The sequence below is a fragment of the Eurosta solidaginis genome, chromosome 3 (assembly GCF_040869045.1).
Source record: "Eurosta solidaginis isolate ZX-2024a chromosome 3, ASM4086904v1, whole genome shotgun sequence".
In the NCBI taxonomy this organism is placed as follows: Eukaryota; Metazoa; Arthropoda; class Insecta; order Diptera; family Tephritidae; genus Eurosta; species Eurosta solidaginis.
Window position 1 is genome coordinate 6,506,418 of NC_090321.1, and position 24,003 is coordinate 6,530,420.

At 37.9% G+C, this 24,003-nt stretch overlaps 2 protein-coding genes and 1 long non-coding RNA gene across 16 annotated transcripts in view; 2 read left to right on the plus strand and 1 right to left on the minus strand.

Annotated features, from left to right (window-relative positions):
- The window catches only part of Fili (Fish-lips), a 603,882-nt gene that overhangs the window by 278,300 nt on the left and 301,579 nt on the right, over window positions 1-24,003 (minus strand). For all 9 annotated transcript variants that reach the window (XM_067770548.1, XM_067770551.1, XM_067770543.1 and 6 more), the window contains one exon: window positions 7,149-7,214. The gene's annotated coding sequence lies outside the window, so the exon portion shown is untranslated. The remainder of the gene's footprint in view (window positions 1-7,148; window positions 7,215-24,003) is intronic.
- The window catches only part of LOC137243186 (uncharacterized), a 116,517-nt gene that overhangs the window by 58,245 nt on the left and 34,269 nt on the right, over window positions 1-24,003 (plus strand). The window contains exon 1 of one of the 6 annotated variants that reach the window (XM_067770557.1): window positions 7,809-7,862. The exons of the other annotated variants lie outside the window; for them this stretch is intronic. Coding sequence (XP_067626658.1) covers window positions 7,824-7,862 — 39 coding nt within the window. The 5' untranslated portion in view covers window positions 7,809-7,823. Of the gene's footprint in view, window positions 1-7,808; window positions 7,863-24,003 lie in introns of those variants that run through there. 6 annotated transcript variants of the gene reach the window in all.
- On the plus strand, window positions 7,941-11,838 carry LOC137243187 (uncharacterized). The gene is made up of 3 exons (XR_010950470.1): window positions 7,941-8,136; window positions 8,200-8,519; window positions 8,574-11,838. It is a non-coding gene; the product is annotated as an uncharacterized lncRNA (long non-coding RNA).

Below are 24,003 nucleotides of genomic sequence, written 5' to 3' on the forward strand. Positions count from 1 at the left end.
TTTAAGAATTTTTTTCAAATTTTCATTCAGAGTCTCACTATTAATCCACACGTCAAATTTCAACATTCTACATGTATTATTTACTAAATAATCAGGTGTTTTGTGTTTTCCAAAATGTTATATAATATATAAAAAGTAGGCGTGGTCATCATCCGATTTCGCTTATTTTCAATACCAATTTATTCTGGGTTAAGATAAGCTAGTGTGCCAAATTTGGTGAAGATATCTCAATATTTACTCAAGTTATCGTGTTAAAGTACAGATGGACGGACATGGGTCAATCAAATTTTTTTCGATACTGATGATTTTGATATATGGAAGTGTATATATATCTCGATTCCTTTATACCTTCACAACCAATCATTATCCAATCAAAGTTATAATTCCCTGTGTACAAGTACAGCTGGGTATAAAAATAGGTAGGTACTTTGTGTGAGGATGCAAAGATTCACGTTTTTTGTGGTCTGCATGTAAAAACTATGACCACGAATCACTTATTTCAACAACAAAAGATTGTTATCTGAACAATCGGTTGTATGAGATATATACTATATTTATTACCGATCTATACAATTTTATCAGAAAACAATTAATGCTCTATACGTAAACATTCGGTGAAATTTGAAGCCTCTAGCTGTTAAAATGGGGGAGTAATTACGAAAAGCTTCATATCTGAACAACCGGTTGTGGGGGATATATATACGACCGATCTCATCCATTCGTTTAGACAATAATATGTGCAATATACGAAAGAATTTGGTGAAGTGTGAAGCTTCAATCTGATAAATTGAGGAAGATATGACAAAAATCCTTTTTTCTGAAAAATCGGTATTGTGGGGGATATATGTTATAATGGTCCGATCCGGCCGATTCCGACATCTAAATATACCCACTCACCAAATTTTATCAAGACAGCTCACACATTGAGGGACTAGTTTGCTTACAAACAGACAGACCCACAGAGGGGCATGGCTAAATAAATTCAGCTGTTCATCCTTATACTTATTTGTGAGTCTACTTTTTTCTTTAAGGACTTACAATTTTAAAATTCGTGATGAAGTTAATATATCTACCATTTCATCTTCATGAAAGTTATTAAAACAATTGAAGGAGCGAGGATGGCGGAAGGCGACGGAGAGCACCACTGATCGTTTTCCAGATCTGTTTAGATCTCAACCTGTGAGCCAGATACCAAAAATTATTGATTTAGGAGAAAATTTATTTCGAGTTATAACAACATATAGATTTTGCACCATAGGGTGAGAAGGGAGGGCGGTGGATGAAGGCTGTCACTGCTCACTTTGTAAGCCCTCGACTTATTTCACCCATTGAGTTTGTAATATTGGTGAAGGTCAGTATACTCGTACTTAAAGTTATAATGTGTAAAAATTATTAAAAAGTAATTTTTCGAAGGGGTCGTTGGACTAACTCCCTCTCCCCACCTTCCATTTTCTAAAAGTTTTTAGACTGAGTTAGTAGACTATTATCTATCCGTGTCCCAAAAACATATAGCTCGTATGAAGATTCTTCTAGATTATTGGCTATATGTAGGTCAACCTGTATCCGAATCCGTCCAGTCGTTCTTGCGTGATTGAGTCACAAGGACAAATGTCTGGATATCCACACATCCAAACATCCAAACTTTAGCATTTATAATATCAATAAAATAAGATAAGATAGATACTTATCGTTTTCAACTAGTCAACAATTAATTGTATATGCTCGTCACGTACTTATTGATGTGTTGGTAGATGGGTGTTGGAATTTGTAGGCGTATATCCGTGGAGCTCAAAATTAGCATTTCAAATGCGTATTTATCACGTGTTAGCATTTTTGCACATACAGACACGCACAATACATCAATAATATATAAAAATAGGTTAAGTTCTAATTTGTTTGTCACATAATTTCAAAAATGCTCTCCAACCAAATCAGAGTAAAACATGTAGACCCCGTTCCTACAATTTGTGGGAAAAATTAAAAAGCAGCACATGACAAATTTGAAGTGAAACTTCGGAAATTCATTGCTTAGAAGTGGAACACGAGGCTCATGGTAAATTTCACAAATGCGTCAAGAGATGGCAGCTGTTCTAATAATGTTTATTTAAAGCTAAGAAATATTCTAAAAAGTAACCGCACGCATACATATGGATAATGTTAATACGTGCTTTTTATCAACAAATAAGTATGTACAGTAAAAAATTATTTTTCTAATTTGAAATGATTTGTCGCCATGGGTTTTTTTTTCAAAACAATGAGACATGCCTCACAAGTAAAACAAAAAAAAGAACAAATATAAGGAGCGATATAACTAGGAGGAGATTAGGTCCAAGCTTGTCTTTTTTTAATGCCAACTCCCAACGGCATCTGTAAGGAGATGAATTTTCGCCCAAGAAGCTTTTCATACTAGAAATACACTTGGAGTGTTTGTCAAACGACTGCAGAGGCGCGAATTTGAACAATAACAAGTATCTAAGGAATGGTAAGTTCGTTTGTAACCGAACATTACAGGTGAGAGATTTTGAGACAATATAAGGAAAAATCACCATATAGGAAAATGAACTTAGGATAACCCTTGAATGTGTTTGTATGACATGGTTGTCAAATGAAAGGTGTTAAAGGGTATTTTAAAAGGGAGTGGGCCATACTTCTATAGGTGGACACCTTTTCGAGAAATCGCCATAAAGGTGGACCAGGGGTGACTCTATAAAGTGTTTGTACGATATGGGTATCAAATTAAAGGTATTAATGAGGGTTTTAAAAGCGAGTGGCCCTTAGTTGCATATGTGAAGGTGTTTTCTAGGGGCGACCCAGAGCATCACCTGTCGGACACGCTAATTTATTTATATATGTTATACCACGAACAGAATTCCTGCCATGATTCCAATGGCTTTTGATTACGTCCTGCAGAACTTTTTCAGTTTCTTCTATTTAATATGGAAGGTGTCACACCCATTTTACAAAGTTTTCTCTAAAGTTATATTTTGCGTCAAAAAACCAATCCAATCACCATGTTTCATCCCTTTTTTCGTATTAGGTATAGAATTATGGCATTTCTTTCATTTTTCGAAATATTCGATATCGAAAAAGTGGGCGCGGTCATAGTCGGATTTCGAACTTTTTTAATACCAAGATGAAGTGAGTGCAGATAAGTAAGTGAACTAAGTTTAGTAAAGACATATCAATTTTTGCTCAAGTTATCGAGCGGAAGGACAGATGGTCGACTGTGTATAAAAACCCATTTTCACAGAAAAAAGTATCGTCATAGAAAATATGCACTTACCAAATTTCACAAGGATTGGTAAATTTTTGTTCGACTTATGGCATTAAAAGTATCCTAGACAAATTAAATTAAGAAGGGCGGAGCCACGCCCATTTTTAAATTTTCTTTTATTTTGAATTTTGTTGCACCATATCATTACTGGAGTTGAATGTTGACATAATTTACTTATATACTGGAAAGATATTAAATTTTTTGTAAAAATTTCACTTTAAAAAAAAATTTTTTTTAAAGTGGGCGTGGTCGTTCTCCGATTTTTCTAATTTTTATTAAGCCTACATATAGTAATAGGAGTAACGTTCCTGTCAAATTTCATCATGATATCTTCAACGACTGACAAATTACAGCTTGCAAAACTTTTAAATTACCTTCTTTGGGCCACGCCCATTGTCCAAAGTTTTACTAAGTTTCTATTCATCGTCATCAGTTCAACTCACCTACCAAGTTCCATCACTTTATCCGTCTTTGGTAATGAATTATCGCACTTTTTCGGTTTTTCGAAATTTTCGATATCGAAAAAGTGGGCGTGGTTATAGTCCGATATTGTTCATTTTAAATAGCGATCTGAGATGAGTGCTCAGGAACCTACATACCAAATTTCATCAAGATACCTCAAAATTTACTGAAGTTATCGTGTTAACGGACAGACGGACGGACGGACGGACATGGCTCAATCAAATTTTTTTTTCGATCCTGATGATTTTGATATATGGAAGTCTATATCTATCTCGATTCCTTTATACCTGTACAATCAACCGTTATCCAATCAAAGTTAAGATACTCTGTGAGCTCTGCTCAACTGAGTATAAAAATGGTGAAAGGGTCAATTTTTCGACCAACACACTCCCCAAAACCCAAAACATATTTTTTTTTTTCAAAAAACTGCTGCAAAAGCGATAACTGTTTTTTGAAAAAAAAAGAATACTTTTCGTCGTCCTCATGCAGTGGTTTGACAAACACTCCAAGTGTATTTCTACCATAAAAAGCTTCTGGAGTGAAAATTCATCTCCTTATAGATGCCGTTGGGAGTTGGCATTAAACATGTCGGCCCCGTTCCTTTAATTTGTTGGACAAGCTTGGCTTAAATATCCTCCTAAAGATATCGTGCCTTATATTTTTTTTTTTTTACTTGTGAGGCATGTCTCATTGTTTTGAGAAAAAAAACCCAAAGCGACAAATCATTTCAAATTAGAAAAATAATTTTTTTACTGTACATACTTATTTGCTGATAAAAAGCACGTATTAACATTATCCATATGTATGCGTGCGCGTGCGGTTATTTTTTAGAATATTTCTTAGCTTTAAACAAACATCATTAGAACAGCTGCCATCTCTTGACGCATTTTGGAAATTTACCATGAGCCTCGTGTTCTACTTCTAAGCAATGAATTTCCGAAGTTTCACTTCAAATTTGTCAGGCGCTGCTTTTTAATTTTTCCCACCAATTCTAGGAACGGGATCTACATGTTTTACTCTGATTTGGTTGGAGTGAATTTTTGAAATTATGTGACAATCGAATTAGAACTAAACCTATATTTTATTTATTATTGATGTATTATGCGTGTCTCGATGTGCAAATCATTGATTGAATGATTCATTGTTGATTAGTTGAAAATGATAAGTGATCCATCTTATCTTATCTTATTAATATTATCAATGCGAAAGTTTGCTTGTCCAGACGTTTGTTTTTGTAACTCAGTCACGTAAGAACAGCTGGACGGATTCGGGTAAAATTTGGTACACATATGTCCAATAGTCTAGATGGATCTACTAGCTATATGTTTTGTGTTTGTCCAATAAGGCGCACCAGTCGCTTCTCCTCTCTGCCAACCGGCGCCAATTGGTCACACCAAGGTTGTTTAAATCGTTTTCCACCTGGTCCTTTCAGCTGAGTGTAGGCCGCTCTCTTCCTCTGCTCCCATAGGCGGGTTCCGATAGAAACACTTTCTTAGCCGGAGCGTCATCTTTCATTCGCATAACATGGCCTAGTCAGCACAGCCGTGTATTTTTTTAATTCGCTGGATTAGGTTGATGTTTGCGTAAAGCTCGTACAGCTCATCGCTAAAGAGGTCCATAACTCTTTCGAAGAACTTTTCTCTCGAACACTCCTAGAGCCGCTTCAAAATCACCTTATGACTTAAAAACAATATTTTCAAAAGCTCTCTTGGATAATCTCTCATTTCTTTCGAATTATGTATAAAAAATGTACGGAATATCATTAAATCGCCACTTTGAAAGTTCTGCTGGCGCTTATCCTCTTCCATGAAGCAGGAGGGAGATCGGTTTTGTTTCGAAAATCGATTATCGTAAGATAACCGTTAATGAACTAGGAAAAGTTACCACGCATAGGAAAAAACGCTTCGTACTGCTTTATGATAATGGGTGCAGAACTTCATGCCTCTGTAGAACTTCACTACACAATTTGCATCATATCACCATATCAGTTGTCAACAGCCTAATGAAGTCAAAATGACTAAGAAACCAGCACTACAACAGAGTTGGTGGTATGGTGGTAGCGTGCTCCGCCTTTTACCCTGAAGTTCTTGGGTCAAGCCCCGGGTAAAGTAACATCGAAAAAATGTGCTTGCTATTATTGGGAGATTGGGCACGAGGAGCAGATGCTGTTACAGTCAAACAGTCACACAGTTACTTCTTCCAAGCTGTCTCTGAAACTTACTGAGATATTTTAGTAGCTGCGTTTAAGTCACAGGTACACAAATATTTGCCAACTCTGAAACAGATATTAGGTGTATCAATGGTTTGTTTCTGAATAGGTGAGAGCATGAAATTCAACTGAAAATTGAGCCAGTCAAGCAAACTTTACCCAAGGTAGGTCACTCTCTTCGTCTTATACAGGTGGTATATTTGATCTGATTATATTGTTACGAATATTAGCAAAACTAAGGGGTGCTGCCATCTCTAAGCAGCGCCTTGTATGCACATCCATAGATCAATCATTATGTATCTACATAAACGAATCAATCATTATGTCTACACATATGTAGGTACACGCAGCTGAGAGCAACGCACAAGCACATGCAGATATCTTATCTGAAATGCTCCTAAAGGTATGCAATTGTGATTGTTGAAGTGTCGCTCACACATACAAGCGCATAAGGGGATTGAGAGAAGCTATAAAAATTATACATCTGTAGTTGTAGCTGAGAAATGTATAACTAACTAAGTAAAATTCTGGAAGCGCCTAGAAGATGCCACGAGGAAATCACAGAGTATAAAAGCATCAGCGATTGAGGCGCTATGGGCCGTTTCAGTTAAGCACGCTATCTGTCGGGCAATAGATCAGTTTCATTTAAGCTATCAGTCAGTTTGGTTATTAAGCCAGCTAGTTGCAAAGTATAAGTGTTATTGTGAAGTACTTTAATAAAGGCCATTTTTCCATTATTCAATATTGGAGTTATTTATTCAACAATTTAGCGATACGGACGTTAGCAGAAATTGCAAATAAGGGGAATTGCAGTAAATTCGTTACAATAACATTATCCGGCGAAGAGTTGAAAAAAGAGTTTATTTGCTCAGTGTACGGGAAGTTTAGTGCCCACCGGTGCTTATCCGGATTACCTAAATCGCTTCAATTAAATTAAACGATAGTACTAGCTGGGAGTAACCTCTCATCAGCTGGGATATTGCTCTGCTTTTCTGTGATGAGCTACAGCTTGCAACTGTTGAATAAAGCTTAAACAAAATGGTTTCCAATGTTAATTTTTTTCTTTTTAAATCCTTTTATATATTCCATTCTCTTAAAATACTGAATACTAATTAGCACTATGGGCAAGTAAGAGTCATTCAAGCTGCTATGCGAATGACATATACAATTAATTTATCGATTTCAATTGAGCTTTCAACTTACCCTAGACCAGCTTCAATATATGGCTGAGAGTACTCCCGTTACATTCGTAATTATTTAGAGGTAAGTCTAAAATGGAATAAAAATTTAACAACAATTAGTTAAGGTTAGTTAAACAATTTATATTGTTTTCTTGATTTTCCGACAGGGTACATAAATGATGTATATCGGAACGATTTTCCGTCATCCATTGTCAAATTTTGTTTCGAGACAAACCGGTTTCGGCATTGTGCCATCATCAGAACGAAAATCGACACTGATGATGGCAAGACGTCGAAACCGGTTTGTCTCGAAACCAAATTTGAAGGAAAATTGTTTGAATATACATCGCTAGTTAAAAAAAAAATAGAAAAATGTCGAATATAACTGATTAAGAAAATGGATTTAACGCTATGGAAAAACTTTGAGCTTTTCTCTTTTCTTACACGTTTTCTCTACTTAAGTTTCGCAACATAACCTAAAACTAGCCAGTTTTTATTTTCATCAACTGTCAATATGCGTTTGCTATCGCCGCTAAATTTGCTGTCAATTCCCCATTAACGGTCGGTGAGTTAGTCAATATTGTTTGCCATGTCATTGAGTTTAAACTGTCTTTTCCTGGTTGCCAACATCAGTATGTGTACAAGTTTGTGGGTTTAGTCGTGTATCGTCCGCACAGCTCTTTGCCATCCCTTTGCTATGATAACGACCACTTCTTCACTTCACTACACAATCCATGTAAGCAATTTCATTATCTCAACTTAATCTCTTTCTAATCTGTGTGTCGGACACGGTCGTGAATTTCATAATTTGATTTCTGCGCTGAGCAAAACACTTTACACACTTACCAACGTAAGTTTTTATGTGTAGCGAACAAATTGCAGAGAAAGAACAAGTACTTACAGCAATAAAACTTTGAGCAATGCGAGGAAAGGCAATTCAACTCAATGCAGCTCAATTTCAGTTTGCATTTCTTATCGCGGTTTCATCGGCACTCGTAATCGCGCGTAAAGTAAGTAGAGTGAAGAAAGTGAAGAAAGAAAAAAAAAATCTAATTATAATTGCAAAAGAAAAGTTGTAGAAAAGATTAAGCAGGATCGTAGGAAGGCGGCAAACTCTGACATATCGTCTAGTGGGAAGAAGTGTACGGGCGAGCTAAAGCAGCAGTTAAAATTGCCTGACGTTCGAGCTGTAGCAAATTAACTTTTATCGAGCTCACGAGATCGAATGTGCGACACGATTTAAGTGTTGGCATCGTTGTGTGAATGAGTCAGTTAAGGCTGCGGTGGTGGAAAGTAAGGAAGTGAGCAAGCAGTCGCATTGATTTTTAGTTATTGCTGCGCACTTTTCATTTTTCTTTAAGCTATCGAAGCTGGCTGCTGAAGGGTGTGTGCAGTAAGCACACATGAAATGAAATCATTACAATTTAAATCGTATTTGTTTTTTCAGTGAGCAGTCGGATGTCAAAAATGTGAAGTGAAATATGAGGAATTAAAAAAAGAAAAATAGTACTTAAAGCAACTTAGCTGCTTTAGGCCAAGTAGAAAACACAATAAAAGAATTTAAAAAGAAAAAAAACTAGAAATGGAGAAGATGTTGAGAGAGTCAAAAGTAACTTACTTACATCTACACTTGTTTTTTCAGCGGTAGGCTAACTCACGCTACTAAATAGATGCTGCTTTGGAAAAACATGAAGGCTATCTCCCAGAATGGTAAACTGGACATTTAATGATGTTATGAAACCAAAAGTCATCTCTGATTCCTTATTTTGGTAGCCAAAGTCCATGTTAAGAAAAAAAAAAATAACAAAATTAAAAAACCGCATTTACTGCTTTGTATTGGCAAAATGGATGCGATGAGAACGTCCCCTTGTGATGTATTTAGTGCCGTAGTAGGAATACCTCCCTTCCCTATTCTAGTAGAGAAACTTCAAAATATTTCTAAGCTTAATATCGGAAACATGACATGGCATTTGAAAGTAATAAGATAGAAAATCCCATATTGCAACTACACGGTGCAATGGCTCCTACGCTCAGAATCTCATTGTAGGTGTCGCTTCAGGACAGAACCCTTTGAGAAACAGGGAATTCATAAAGTGATGCTGACTCAGAGGTCTGGTTCGGGAGCTGGTATCTATGTGTCGAACTTCAAGAAATCAACAACAAAAGGATGCTAACCGACTATTTTTAAGCAGAAATCCATGCAATCCCGGGTATCAACGACATGAAGGTAATGAACAGGCAGACTACCTAGCCGAGCTGGATACTATAGCAGCATAACATGGTCCCCATACCTACACTAGGAAACCATAAGTAATTTGGAAACAAAGAATTTCAGACAGCACTGAACACAACGAGAATATTAGCTAAGCTCATTCATAGAAGCAGAGAGGACCTATGAACTAATACTGGGTACTATACGAGACAAGGTAATCTACGAAATCACCTTAGAAGCTAAATCTAGCGGATACACAAATCTGTCGCTTTTATCAGCTGAGGGATGAGCTGACGGGTTACATTCTGAGCGAATGCGTCGTTTAGGCAAGGCAGAAAGAGGAAGTGTTGAATAACTGATATAGCAAACTGTAAAAGGGTATGTTTCCATTGATACAGAAAAGAGATTTAATTAACTGATTGATAATTTACCTTCATCTTAGTGTAAGCATTAAAAAAAAAAAACTTTCTTAATATTTCTAGGTAGCTTGCAAGCTAGATGTTTGCAGTCGCTCAGGTAGCGGGGTCAGTAGAACATACTGTCAGCCAATCCAAAAAATTAGTCTGAGCCTTTTATCTGTTGCCATTTTCCGCAAAAAAGGAAGCCGCTAATGCAAATTACAATATGATTTAGATGAGCCTATGTAGTTCTATAGCCTTGAAAACACGAAAGACGATATTCCAATCTAAAGATGCGTAGTTGCGATACAGGCTAACTGCAGTAAATATGCGCCTTTTAGTGCCAAAGACCACTGACGAGAGAAGACCCGTTAGTTTTTCAGTATCTCTCTCATAACTGAACAGCGATACAAGTTTTTGTTGAATAGAGGGTTTTTTGTTTTAGTATAAGTATAGAGCTAAGTCTGGTTTAGAGTTTAGTTAGGTGATAAAATTAAGCTCAAATATCCAAGATGACTTATTGTTTATAGATAACACCACCCGCCACCACTACCTTACGGGTTCAGCTTTAACGACGAAAATCAGACAAAAAATTGCTGACGTTTAAGTGTTTCTGAGCCTAGAGCCAACCGGAACCCACTAGGCCTATTATAATAGCCAATTCGTTTTCTTCGGTCTGAAAACGCATCAGCATACAGGTGTGGCATTACCAGTGCCGACATTTTTTTTTTTTTTGTATGGCGGTGTAGTTAAACACATTCCTTTAACGAAAATGTGTCCACGGCTGTGCTAATTTGTTTTATCTTTTATGTCGACTGTTGCTATTGAAGATGTTGCTGCTTACAAGGGCAGTATTACACTGCTTTTGATACGATTACCGGAGACACTTGAACTGATATTTTTCAACAACACGTAAAATTTGATTGTTTTGCTGCGATAAATTCAATAAGTCGCTGACCTCTGCTGCAATGAGTAAAGTAGTTTTTCTCTAGCGGTTATTATAGTACTTTATAACATCTTTCTAGTCTGCATTAAACTGTTAGCGCAACTTAACCGCATAAACATCAAGTTCACAGCTGCCATTGAGTCTTTAGCCCTGTCAGCTTTCTTGACATCAGCGTAAATGGTTTCTGTGCGCACTTAAGCTCTCGTGGCACATGCAATGCACTTGTTGTTGGTGGCTGCAAGCGTTAAAAAGACACCTAACAGACACACATTTACTAAATACTTATTTTAGTTCCTCATAAAAGTTACATGAAAGTGTACGCTAGTAAAAGCAAAGGTAAATACTAAGTAAGTTTGTAGTAAAACTTAAAATTATGCCAAGAGGCGAATGGCAATGCCATGCAATGCATGTGATGCAATCATGTATATGAGTGTGTGTGTGGGTGCAATAGAGTATGCTGCACACTTTTCGTTTTAAGAAGAACATGACACATGCTCGCTGCGATTTGTGTCAACTCAGTGACTTTAAAAGTGATGGAACGCGATGACGTAATAATGGCGGTGAGTTTCAGGAGCGCGAAAAGCTTCTTGAAGCTAACACATTTTTGATGACTGACGATGATATACAGATGGCAACAAAATGTGAGAACCAATTAAGCACATAATACATACATTTTTTTTTGTAAGATTCGTTAGGTTTTTGGTAATTACTGGCGTATCGGAAAAGGCATTGCCGTTTTTTTAAATGTACAGAGGTAATTGCTCCCGCATCGCATTGTGAGCAGTCTACACAAGCTAGAGTGTATCCTTATGTCGTGTACGCAAAAGTGAACCCTCGGAGGCTCGTTTCCCTTCATCTAGAAAGTATACGTCCCGGTTAACGTATCTTGCACATGAATTGCTTATGTTGCCCTGATTGCACGTAGGAGGACTAAAGAGTCCGTATTAAGTATGGCCTCACGACTAAAACTGCTTGCGCAGCCGTGCACTCTACACTCTAGAAATATCAATTACTATAGATTAGGATAAAAAAAAAACTATTTTATTGATGAATAATCAATGATTACGAATAATATAGCTTTTATTAGCTAATGATCTGTGATTGAAGACTTAAGATTGAGATAAGGATTAATATATACACGCAATAAATAATAAAAAATGGCTGCTGATTGGGACAAAAAAAAAATATTTTTAATGATTTACATATAATCTATAATTACAATTAATAAAGATTTTACTGGCTATGATCTCTGATTAGAGATTTAAATTTAAGATAACAATTAATAAATATACGCTAAAAATAAAAAAATTATACTTTTGATTATGACTAACTAAACTGAATTTGTTTTTAATTAATTATCTATGATTGCGACTAACACAGATTTTATTGGGCAATGGTGTGTGATTCAAGACTCTAGATGATTTTCAACTTATGATTTATTATTAAAAATTAAGTATTAAAAATTTTAGTGACTAATGGTTAATGAGAAAAGAGATACTATTAATTATTAATTTAAAATCAAAAATGGTCAGTAAGGAAAATTTTTAAGTAATCAAAATGAATTGAATATTGAATATGACTAGCATGAGTATTTCATTGTGGTAACGATTGTGTTTTATATTTATTATTAATAATAAATGGCTAACGCCTAAAGATTTACGATTGCAGATTAATGTATAGCAACTCATGATCAATGACTATTAGTCAGATGTAAATTATTATTTGTTTTTGATTTTTGAACAATTTGGTTTTAGTGGTTCATGAAATTGAGAGAATTATTAGTGATCATTGGTGGTTAATAATTCATAAATAATGAGCTGTAGTAAATGTCATTCATTGCATTGATGTAAGTAAGATGTATGGTAAATTTCTTTACGGGTAGTGTTTTGTGAATTTAAAATTTGAGATTTATATCGACTAACGAAAATTAAATATAGTGCAAAGCGCGTTAATTTCACAACATAAACCACAATTTTGTTACAAAACTATGCATCGTTAACTTGCAACGTAACTGAAAATGATTGCAATGATACAAAGTTGATTTTAATTGCTTTATTATTGTGCGCGAACTTAACGCCGCTCCCACCCAGCAAAATGCATAGAACGGTGCGTATTTAACCTATTTTTTTTTGTTGTTGCTAAAAACACATTAGTTTCAATCATAAAAACAGGCACTCCTAACGGTAAGAAATTAAAAATATTTTCTACATAAACTCTTCGTCTTGTTTCGCACATATAAACTCATATTTTGTGAAAGCATTTAACACGATTGTAATAACACGTTCTACAGCAATGAAAAACTTCAATTCAAACATGCATACCTTAATAAACATATGTACGTAGAAAGCAGCAATCAAACATCTTGGCAATATTTTTACTATCAACATGAAATCAGCTTAAATTAACTGTCTGCGGCGCAAAGTTGGCGTGTATTGAAAATGCGTCCAGCATGTTTACAACTCATTGCAAATGCAACATACACACAAAAACACATACACAAATGAACTTAGACAAACGAACATATAGCAATGACAACAACAACATAATAACAATGTTTTTCTATCACGCATAACAACAACAAAATAATAAATTGAATAAGTTGCACGAACAATATCGTACGCAGAATTGATTGTATGATACTTGGCCTTGCCGCAAAATGTGGCAGTGATGAAAATGACAAAACATAAATGTATGTATGTAAGTGTATATCTAAGAACGTTTCGCAGTGTGGCGCGTCAAGTAATGTGAAAAGCCAATGTAAACGCTTAAAGCACAAATGAAAGACCACATGTAAAAGTGATAAATGTATGTATGTATAGTTGTATGTGGGAGCGCCAGCTGTTATTATCGGCGTTCATTGTATGGGAAGCAGTTGCCGTCAGCAAAGGGCTTTCCTTTAGTGTATACTCGATGCATGCCTAAGGTGTGCCTTTTAAATAGGAGGGCTAAATGCAACATGTGCAAAAAATGTAAACATCATCACATGGGTACGAGGGATGACCAATAAGATTGCGGGATAATATCTTCCAAGAGCTTATATCTAAGGAAACCATTTGGAGGATATACCATTTCTGCAAGTGCCAATTTCTTACTCGGCAATTGCTGCTCGGTAGCGATTAACGTTTCTGGGAGGCGGTTCTAAGTCAAACATTTGTTAGTTGGAATGCACCGCGTGATGAAAAACCAGCATGGTCTGCATTGGATGCATTTATTTGTTCTCTTCAACTTTGCATATTTCAACTAAACTGAGAGGACAACGTTCAGGTGATATCAATAATGATTCCTCCAAGCTTGGGTTCGTAATTGTTAAACTGGCCTGGCCTTACGCAAATGTATGCCAGATAACAAAAACTGTACTTGACTGATATGGACTAACAAAAAAACGTGGGATGAATAAATACAAAATTTAGCTTACCGCAGCTGCGTTTCTTAACATTTAACAACAATTTCAGGAAATTCTTGATATCTAAATTTGTGCCTTCTGTTTTCGTTGGAACCACTGATCTGTCAAATTAATACTTTTAAATATTCTGTATATAAAATGCTCTTTATTTACAGCACTAATATTGTGGTAGTCTTCACATTTCGAATTATTCGCGTACTTTATTTACTAAATGTTAAAATCAAACGAGTCCACATCGCTTGAACTATGCTACTTTTATACTCTCAGGCGCCTCGTTCGCCTATTTCTCCCAAGATGTAGACTTTTTGCCACAGCCTTCTCGAATGAATTCTTATTGTAACGAATTTACTTGCAAATCCTCTTATTTGCAATCTTCTGCTAAGTTCGTATCGCTAAACTGTTGAATAAATAACTCCAATATGTAATAATGCAAAATGGCCTTTATTCAAGTACTTCAGAATAACACTTGCACTTTGCAACGAATAGCTTGCTTAATACCAAACTGATTGACAGCTCAAATGAAACTCTACTATTCAAAATAATACTGCTATAGCTCGCTAGATAGCGCTTAATCCAAATCTCAAATCAAACTGAATTACTTCTTACTCGCTTGCCCCGCTTTTATAGTTTACGCTGCATACTTCTAGGCTCTTCGATTTCCAGAACTTACTAGTTGTTTCGGCTACAAAATCGCCAGCCACAACTACGTGCACAAATTATTGCCCTCTCTTGTGACCACTGAGATAAGATATATGCATGTGTTTGTGCATTGCCGCTGCGCTGCTCGTATACGTACATATGTGTAGACGCAATTATTTATTCGTTTATGTAGATACATAAAGATTGAATTATTGATGTGAATGTTTGTAGTTTACAGTCTCTCGCGCGCACATAGGCGTATAAGTAAATGCATCTGTGTGTGACATCTCTCTGGGCTGCCTTATATATGTGTATACTTGATTTGATTATTAACGTAAATACTGCTTGGCATGGCCTTAGCATCGCCTTAGTGATGGGATAACTTAGTGATGGTAATATCCGTGACACTGCCCTCCACCTAAGTCTGATCGTCCCGATCAGACAAATCTCTCGATCTAAACGTTGCCAGCCTTTCCAAATGGACCACTTTCATTTTGGTTCGTGGTTTACCGATGGTTTGTATGCGGTACACTACATCGTTGATCCGTTTTACAACTTTGTATGGGCCTTCCCAATTACACTGCAATTTCGGGGACAAACCTTTTTTACGTTGTGGATTGTATAACAGCACCAAATCTCCTTCCTGAAAACCTTCTGAATTAATTGCTTTATCGTATCTGGCTTTCATCTTGTCACTCATAATCTTTGTTCGTTGCCTTATCAGATCATGTATTTCTCTTAGCTCTTCTTCCAAATCACTAGTGGATTTCCTGACATTTCTCTCCGCATTGGCATCTATCCCAAACTTCAAATCAGCTGGCAGTCTAAGGTCATTGCCAAAAATTACTTTTGCAGGGGTTTGGCCCGTTGTCTCATGCACTGCTGATCGGTAAGCCATCAAGAATAATGGTAAGCGGGTATCCCATTCTTTATGGTACTTGTCTACTACTTTCCTTAAGTGCTCCTCCAATGTTCTATTGAATCGTTCTACCATACCATCGGATTGAGGATGCAATGCAGTTGTCCGTGTTTTTCGAATGCCCAATGACTTACATATTTCCTGGAACACAGCTGATTCGAAATTCCTGCCTTGGTCAGAATGTAGCTCCATTGGTACACCATACCTTGCAACCCATTCGTTTTTAACCACTTCTGCTACTGTTTCTGCTTCTTGGTTTGGGATTGGGTATACCTCTGGCCATTTACTGAAATAATCCATAACCACCAGTACGTATTTGTTTCCGCGGTTACTAGTAGGAAATGGACCTGCGACATCCATGGCGATCCTTTCAAATGGTGCACCTGAGTTATATTGCTTCATCTGGCCATGACTTCGTGTTCTGGGCCCTTTCGCTCTGCTGCAAACCTCGCAGTTCGCAATCCACTCAGTGACCGACTGACGGCAACCAACCCAATAGAATCTCTGTTTAATCTTCTCGAGCGTCTACGTGATTCCAAGATGACCTCCGCTTGGACCATTATGCAGCTCGCTGAGCACGTCAGGAATCCTCTTTCTGGGAACAACTATCAGTTTATTCTTGTATTTACCATCCTCACTCTCCCATAGTCGATGAAGGCAACCGGATATAAATTCTAAACTGTTCCACTGTGCCCAATATGACTTCGCAATGGGACTCTCTGCTGACATCTCTTCTCTGTTTGGTCTTTCATTTCGTTCGAGCCCTTGCATAACGCGTGACAGATCTGCATCTTCTAGCTGTTGCTTGTCCCATTCATCTGTACATGTTATATTCATTAGCCGGACATCTATAATGTCTTCTTTAGCCTCGGCTTTTGAACAGTGCTTGCATTCTAAACTACATGGTCTTCGTGACATTGCATCAGCATTTCCATGTGTACTACCTTTTCGATGCTCAATGGAAAAGTCATAGCTTTGTAGTCGCTCGATCCACCGTGCCAATTGTCCTTCCGGATTACGGAACTGCAGAAGCCATTTCAACGCTGCGTGATCTGTCCTGACCGCTGGCCGTAGAAGTATTTGTGAAAATGTTTAATGCAGTCTACCAATGCCAACAGCTCTCTCCGCGTAACACAGTAGTTCCTCTCTGGTTTTCCAATCGAACGGCTGTAATATGCAACTACCTTCTCCTGTCCATCGACCAGTTGTGATAAAACGCCTCCTATAGCATATCCACTCGCATCTGTATCCAGAATAAATGTTGCTCCTGGAATCGGATATGCTAACATTGGGGCAGTGCACAAACGCTCCTTCAATGTTTGGAAAGCCACTTCTTGCTCCTTCTTCCATTCAAAAGCTTTGTTTTTTCTTGTAAGCTCATGGAGGCTATGGGCTACGCTGGAAAAATTTGGTACAAATCGGCGGTAATATGTGCACAGCCCAAGAAAACTTCTCAATTCATGTAGGTTCTGTGGTCTTGGCCAATCCTTTACAGCCTCTATTTTTTCGTTCGCAGTGCAGATGCCCTCTGTCGTTACCTTGAGACCCAAATAATTGGCTTCCTTTTTAAACAGCGCACACTTTTTGGGACTTAGCTTCAGACCAGCGCCAGCTATTCTCTGGAAAACTTCCTCCAAGTTCTTAAGATGTTCATCAAAGTTCTTGCCCAATACGATGATGTCGTCCAGGTACACCAAGCATGTTTTCCAATGTAGTCCTTTCAGTACCTGGTCCATGAGTCTCTCAAAAGTAGCTGGTGCATTACAAAGTCCAAAAGGCATCACTGTAAATTGCCAAAGACCATCACCGACACTGAAGGCTGTTTTCTCTTTATCTTCCTCATTCACCTCCACTTGCCAGTAGCCGCTTTTCAAGTCCAGCGTGGAAAACCATTTCATACCAGATAGCGAGTCCAGAGTGTCGTCAATTCTTGGCAATGGGTAGCTATCCTTTTTCGTTACGTCATTCAACTTCCGGTAGTCCACGCAAAACCTCATTTTTCCATCCTTCTTTTTTACAAGTACTACCGGTGAGCTCCATGGACTAGCTGATGGTTCGATGAAGCCGCTGTCGCTCATTTCTTGAATGATTTGACTCACAACTTCCCGCTTCGCCAGTGGAACACTACGTGGAGCTTGACGGATCGGCCTCGCATCTCCAGTGTCAATTTGGTGTTTCACAACGTTGGTGCGTCCTGGTTTAATGTCCTGGTCAAATATGTTCGCGTACTTTAGGAGCAGTTGTTTTGCCTTACTCGGATAGGGGTCCTCTAGCCCATGCGTCCATGCCGTGATATCATTTGAAAGATCAGTATTACTAGATGAAACGTATTCCTGGAGCTGTTCACAGTTAATAACTACTTCGGCCTCTTGGCATCTTCCCAAAATAGCGCCTTTGGTCAAATTGAATGGTGACTTTAACTCATTGAGTACTCTTACCGGAATACGTCCATCTTGTTTTGTCATAGCCAGGGTTTTTCCTACAAGTATGTTCAGTGCTGATTTATTTGCTGCTTCGACAACCAACAATTTGTTTGTCCCACAATCTCCATCTACCTTTGCCCAGATGACTGCTTCTGATTTTGGTGGTATTTGCTGACTCTCTTCCACCAGCACTCGTTTACTGCTGTAGCCTCTCTCGTAGCCGAAATTAAGTTGCACATCCATGTTCTTATATCGCATCGTCTTGCTTTGCATATCGATCTTGATGCCTTGGTTGATTAAGAAGTTCACTCCAATTATGATTTCATCAACAATACCTGCCACTATAAAATTGTGAAGTACCGTGACGTTCCCAATTGCTACTTCACATTCTACTTCTCCAATTATCTGGGTGTCCTCTCCCGTGGCTGTACGTAATCTTGCTCCAAGCAATGGTCTTATCTTCTTGTTGACTAAATCCGCTCGAATGATGGAATGAGATGCACCCGTATCTACAGTCAGTAACCGTTCCTTTCCGTCCACATGTCCTCCAACAGTAAGATTGCTTGACCTTATTCCAATTTGCGAGATAGAGATTATGGGGCATTCAATTGAGGGAGCCAGCTGTCGCCCCTTGCGGCTGACTCGCTTTAGTTTAACGATTGAGTGGATTTGGAGATTTGCTCGTCTCCTTCAGCTCTGCTTTTACGGCCACCCACATTGTTGGAACTATTGGAATTGCTACTGCAATGACGTGCAATGTGACCTGGGTTACCGCACTTGAAACATTTCATAACTCCGGCATTTTTCTGTTGTGATCCCTTCAGAGCTTCCAAAATTGTATCTACCCACTCCGGCCTTTCTATTTCCACACGATGAGCTTTGTATGCTGGTTTACTCAATAATGACGCCGTTTCCGGGGTCAATGCATGGGATACCGTTTCAGAAAATGTTTGCTTTGGGTTCGCGTATGTGGCTCGCTTCGTTTCGACGTCCCGTATGCCATTTATAAAGCTCTGAATCTTCACTCTTTCCGTGTATTCCACGGGTGCATCCGCATTTGCAAGATGAGCCAATCTTTCAATGTCCGAAGCAAACTCCTGCAAAGTCTCGTTAGCTTTTTGGTAGCGGTTTTGCAATTCTATTTGAAATATCTGTTTCCTGTGTTCGCTTCCGTATCGCCGTTCTACAGCAGCCATCAATGCGTCATAACTGTTCCGTTCGTACTCTGGAATAGTCTGTAAGATTTCAGCAGCTGGTCCTTTCAATGCTACGAAGAGTGCGGCAACTTTATCTTCCACATTCCAGTTGTTCACTGCTGCGGTCTTCTCAAACTGTAGCTTAAAGACCTGGAAAGGAACAGAACCGTCAAAGGATGGTGTTTTTACCTTTGGATTACTCGCTGAAACTGCTGGACGATTAAGTTGCAATTCCTGTATACGACCTCTCAAAGCATCCACCTCTGCCTCAAATTTTTCTTCAAACTGCGTTATTTTCTCGTCTATACGCGCTTCGAGTTTTGATGATATACGCGCCTCTTGCTCTTTCAGTTGTGTTTCCATCTTTGATGTAATCTGTGTCGACATTTCTGAAATACGTGTCTCATGTGATTCCAGCTGGGATGCCATATATGTCTTCTGCTCTTCAAGTTGAGATGACATTTGCGATGACATTTGCTTCAGCACTGCTAGTATCGCGTTAGTGTCTACATTCGGAGTCTCTATCTTCTCTTCCAATTTAGTCGCTGGCTCTTCCACATCGGGATAAAAGACATACTCGTCCACATCAATTCCTTCCAACTCCATTACCTCTCGTAGCCGTGCTTGAAGTTCGATCTTATTGCCGGTTGTATTCAATCCACGGCTCTCCAACTCCTTCTTCAATTGCTGGATCTTCAATTCACTGAACTTTGCCATGTCCTTTTAGTCCTCTGGAATTTATTCAACAATTCCTCCTCTGACACCAATTGTAACGAATTTACTTGCAAATCCTCTTATTTGCAATCTTCTGCTAAGTTCGTATCGCTAAACTGTTGAATAAATAACTCCAATATGTAATAATGCAAAATGGCCTTTATTCAAGTACTTCAGAATAACACTTGTACTTTGCAACGAATAGCTTACTTAATACCAAACTGATTGACAGCTCAAATGAAACTCTACTATTCAAAATAATACTGCTATAGCTCGCTAGATAGCGCTTAATCCAAATCTCAAATCAAACTGAATTACTTCTTACTCGCTTGCCCCGCTTTTATAGTTTACGCTGCATACTTCTAGGCTCTTCGATTTCCAGAACTTACTAGTTGTTTCGGCTACAAAATCGCCAGCCACAACTACGTGCACAAATTATTGCCCTCTCTTGTGACCACTGAGATAAGATATATGCATGTGTTTGTGCATTGCCGCTCCGCTGCTCGTATACGTACATATGTGTAGACGCAATTATTTATTCGTTTATGTAGATACATAAAGATTGAATTATTGATGTGAATGTTTGTAGTTTACAGTCTCTCGCGCGCACATAGGCGTATAAGTAAATGCATCTGTGTGTGACATCTCTCTGGGCTGCCTTATATATGTGTATACTTGATTTGATTATTAACGTAAATACTGCTTGGCATGGCCTTAGCATCGCCTGAGTGATGGGATAACTTAGTGATGGTAATATCCGTGACATTATTTACATCTCTCATCTGCTGCATATCATGTGCCTCCTTGTCTTATATATATATGTGTGAGTAATGCCGTCTGCGCTCTTTGTGGTTGTATGCAAGTGTGCGTAGGTATTTTTATCATCTGCTAACATTGCTGCTGTGGTTGTGCACCATTTATTTACTAGCGGCATAGTTATGTATCGGATTTGCTAAAATTCGCCACAATATTATCTCTCCGCTTTATGAGCGTGACATCACATTATCAAAACACAAAGATTGGGTTCAGTTGGATTTTATCTCTCTCTTACTCGCTACCGTGATTCTGCGGGTAGGTGCATTTGAATTTCTCACTATTGCAATTATATATCACTTAGGGCAGAAAATTGATAATTTGACGTTTATGCGAAAATTAGAACAAAAGAAGTTTTCAGTGAACTCTTTATTTCAGCTTAAAAGGCCGAAGTGACGACGAAACCACTCCATAGGTCACGTCTTATGCACTATATCGATTTGGATGAAGATTGTTAAAAAGCTTCTTTTTTTTTTTAAATCTCTACATACATCTGTTTCATATCACCTCAATCGCCATCCCTCGTATTTACTGCGTATATGTGTGTGAATTCCCATATTATAACTTTTTTTCTCCTTCTTTCATAATGTGGCAATAGTAACGCACTAAATGCATATAAATGCGACAAAAATAGCGCATTTAAGCGCAAATAAAGTTGAGTGTGTCTTTATGCTCTTCTTTCTCTCCCTCCATATCTTGCTTCTGTCTTAGTATGTGTGGCAAATAACTGCACACTATAAATGCAATAGAGCAAAGTCATTGCCGGCATTGCGCTGATGGCATTGCACTTTGAGGATTGTACGCATAACGGCACCTGCACCGCCACCAGCACCAACACAGTCATGCAACAATGACAGGCGCACATAAAAAGAATTCCAGCACATCATCATTGCATCTTTTTACACAGAACATAATCTCGCTTTATTTTTATTCATTTCCCATCATTTGGTTTCATTCTTTTTTTTACGCTACACTATTAATGGTGCCTTTGAGGGTGATGTTGGCGGTGCTGGCAGCAAAGGAAGGATAACAAAGTGCTGAAGGCACACAACGTGTACAATGTGACAGGCGAGGCGTACACAAATAGGGTTGGACCCCAAATTGAAAAGAGTACCATAAAAGTGCAGTTACTAGCACAGCTTTTATAAATTTATTTTCATAGAAATTTGTTTTGTGGCAAATGTGTGTGGTAAATAACTAAAAGTGCATGAAAAGAAAAAAATTGTTAAACAAAACACAATGAACAAAAGGTTAAAGGAAATAAGAAGAAACAAGTTTGAAAGAGTATATGCAACACAAGTGCAGAATCAAAAGCAAGGTGAGTACCTACTTCGTTTGTGGGCTTAGGCTTATGCCTTTCATGAGTGTGATCGAGATATAAAATGCTTGCGTTCTTGAGAAGTGCGAATATAACCCAACGGTTCACACCGTACCACTGTTCTCTGTAGAAGTTTCTATGAAGAAGCAAGTTGATGAAATCTCACTAATGGTATTTACTTGTTCTCTGCACAGAACAAAGAAGATCCTAAAAACTGTATCAGCCTTTTCAATATCAGATATAAATAAACTTAAATAGACCACATTCTGCTTAACAGTTAATAAAATGCTTTGCTGTTTTGGAAATTTTCTTTTTGCCACTGCTTCGTCTCTGAACATGAAGCAACAGCAGAGCCATGCTATAAAAAGTGGTAGCATTTCTTAGGTTTTTCCGGTCAATTTTCTTAAGATTTATAATATTATGGAAGGCTACTTGACCTATTGCGTTGCCAGTGCAAACCAAACAAGTTTATTCACTGTTCAAAAAAGTGGTAGCATTTCTTTGGCTCCGCTATGAGCTACAGGCTATTCCACGCCTACGTCTGATGTTATTTATGCGGCTTGGAAAACAGGGTTCAAACATTGGAAACCTTTTTTTTTTTTTTTGCAGTGAGGGCTTCAGCGTTTGTTTTCGTCAGTATCTAGCTACTTTTTCTGAGTGGACCTAAAGTTTGTATACCCCTACGTTAATCGAAAGTCCTGTATGTAATCTCGGCTGCATAATATCGAGTCTAAAAGAAGTGTTACAGAAATGAGTACGAAATTACTGCCAGAGAACTCCCGCATATCTACCAAAATCTTTCGAAAGCCACCAAATGATTTCTAAAAGATAGAGTACGAATTGACACCAAAATGATTCCGAAAATACCACGAACGCAAAACGGAGCACAAATAACAGATCGATCGTTGTTTTTATTCTGATATCCGATCCACTCTTAAACACGACGTCGCTCATAGCAAAGCAAGCAAAAAGTGCTATCACTTTTTATGCCGTAGTAGTAGCAGAGCCTATTTTTCGTTGCTACTGCTGCTTTTAAGTAGCAAATGCTGCTGAATAATGAAGCCCACGGCAAAAAAAACTGATTTGACCCCACCAATGCGTTCTTTCTGCGGTTACCTATTTTCTTGTTCATTTTCATGTTAGGTATACAAACTTACAGTGAACAAAATGATGTACAATTAAGAAATTTCCGGAAAACTTTTTTCATCGCTGTTTTGTCTGCGGAATTTTAAATGACATCGCATTTTAGTCTAAAGCTATGTTCAAACTACAATATTGAACAATGATTTGCATTTCAGTGCATGATCGCTCGCTAATTCATTCGATTTTCGTTATTAAGTTTCTTACTGTGTGAACATAAGAAGAATCTAATACATTTTTGCACTCCCGCCCATGGCGCCCGAGCAGCTAACTGAACAAATTTTTGGTCGGTTGAAAGCGAATTTTTTTATTTCTGGCCGTCTTAATTAGAACAGAGGTGACAAACGCAAACTCTGTTCCCAGTTTATTTTTTGTTTTATTGAGTAATTTCATTCTAATTTTGAGTAAATTTTTCGGAAGGCGTGACTATTAGTTTATAAATAGGTTATGCGTTAAAGTGGGTGTAGTACAAAATAACGCCAGTTTGAACATAGCCTTATGCCAAGACCTTACACACAAAATCAACGTTTTTCTGCAACATCCTGATCATGCTTCATTCTTCATTAGCATGCCTTTATTTTATTCACATGTCATATGTGCAATTCACATTCCAACATTAAAGCGTTACGCATTTGTGGCACGTGCGCTAAAGGGGGAATGAATATTAGCTAAGCAGTAACGCTGGAGCACGAAAAACGTCGTTCATACGATTGCTAGCTGCTGCATGTAAGCAAAGCTAAACGACAAAGTGTTTGT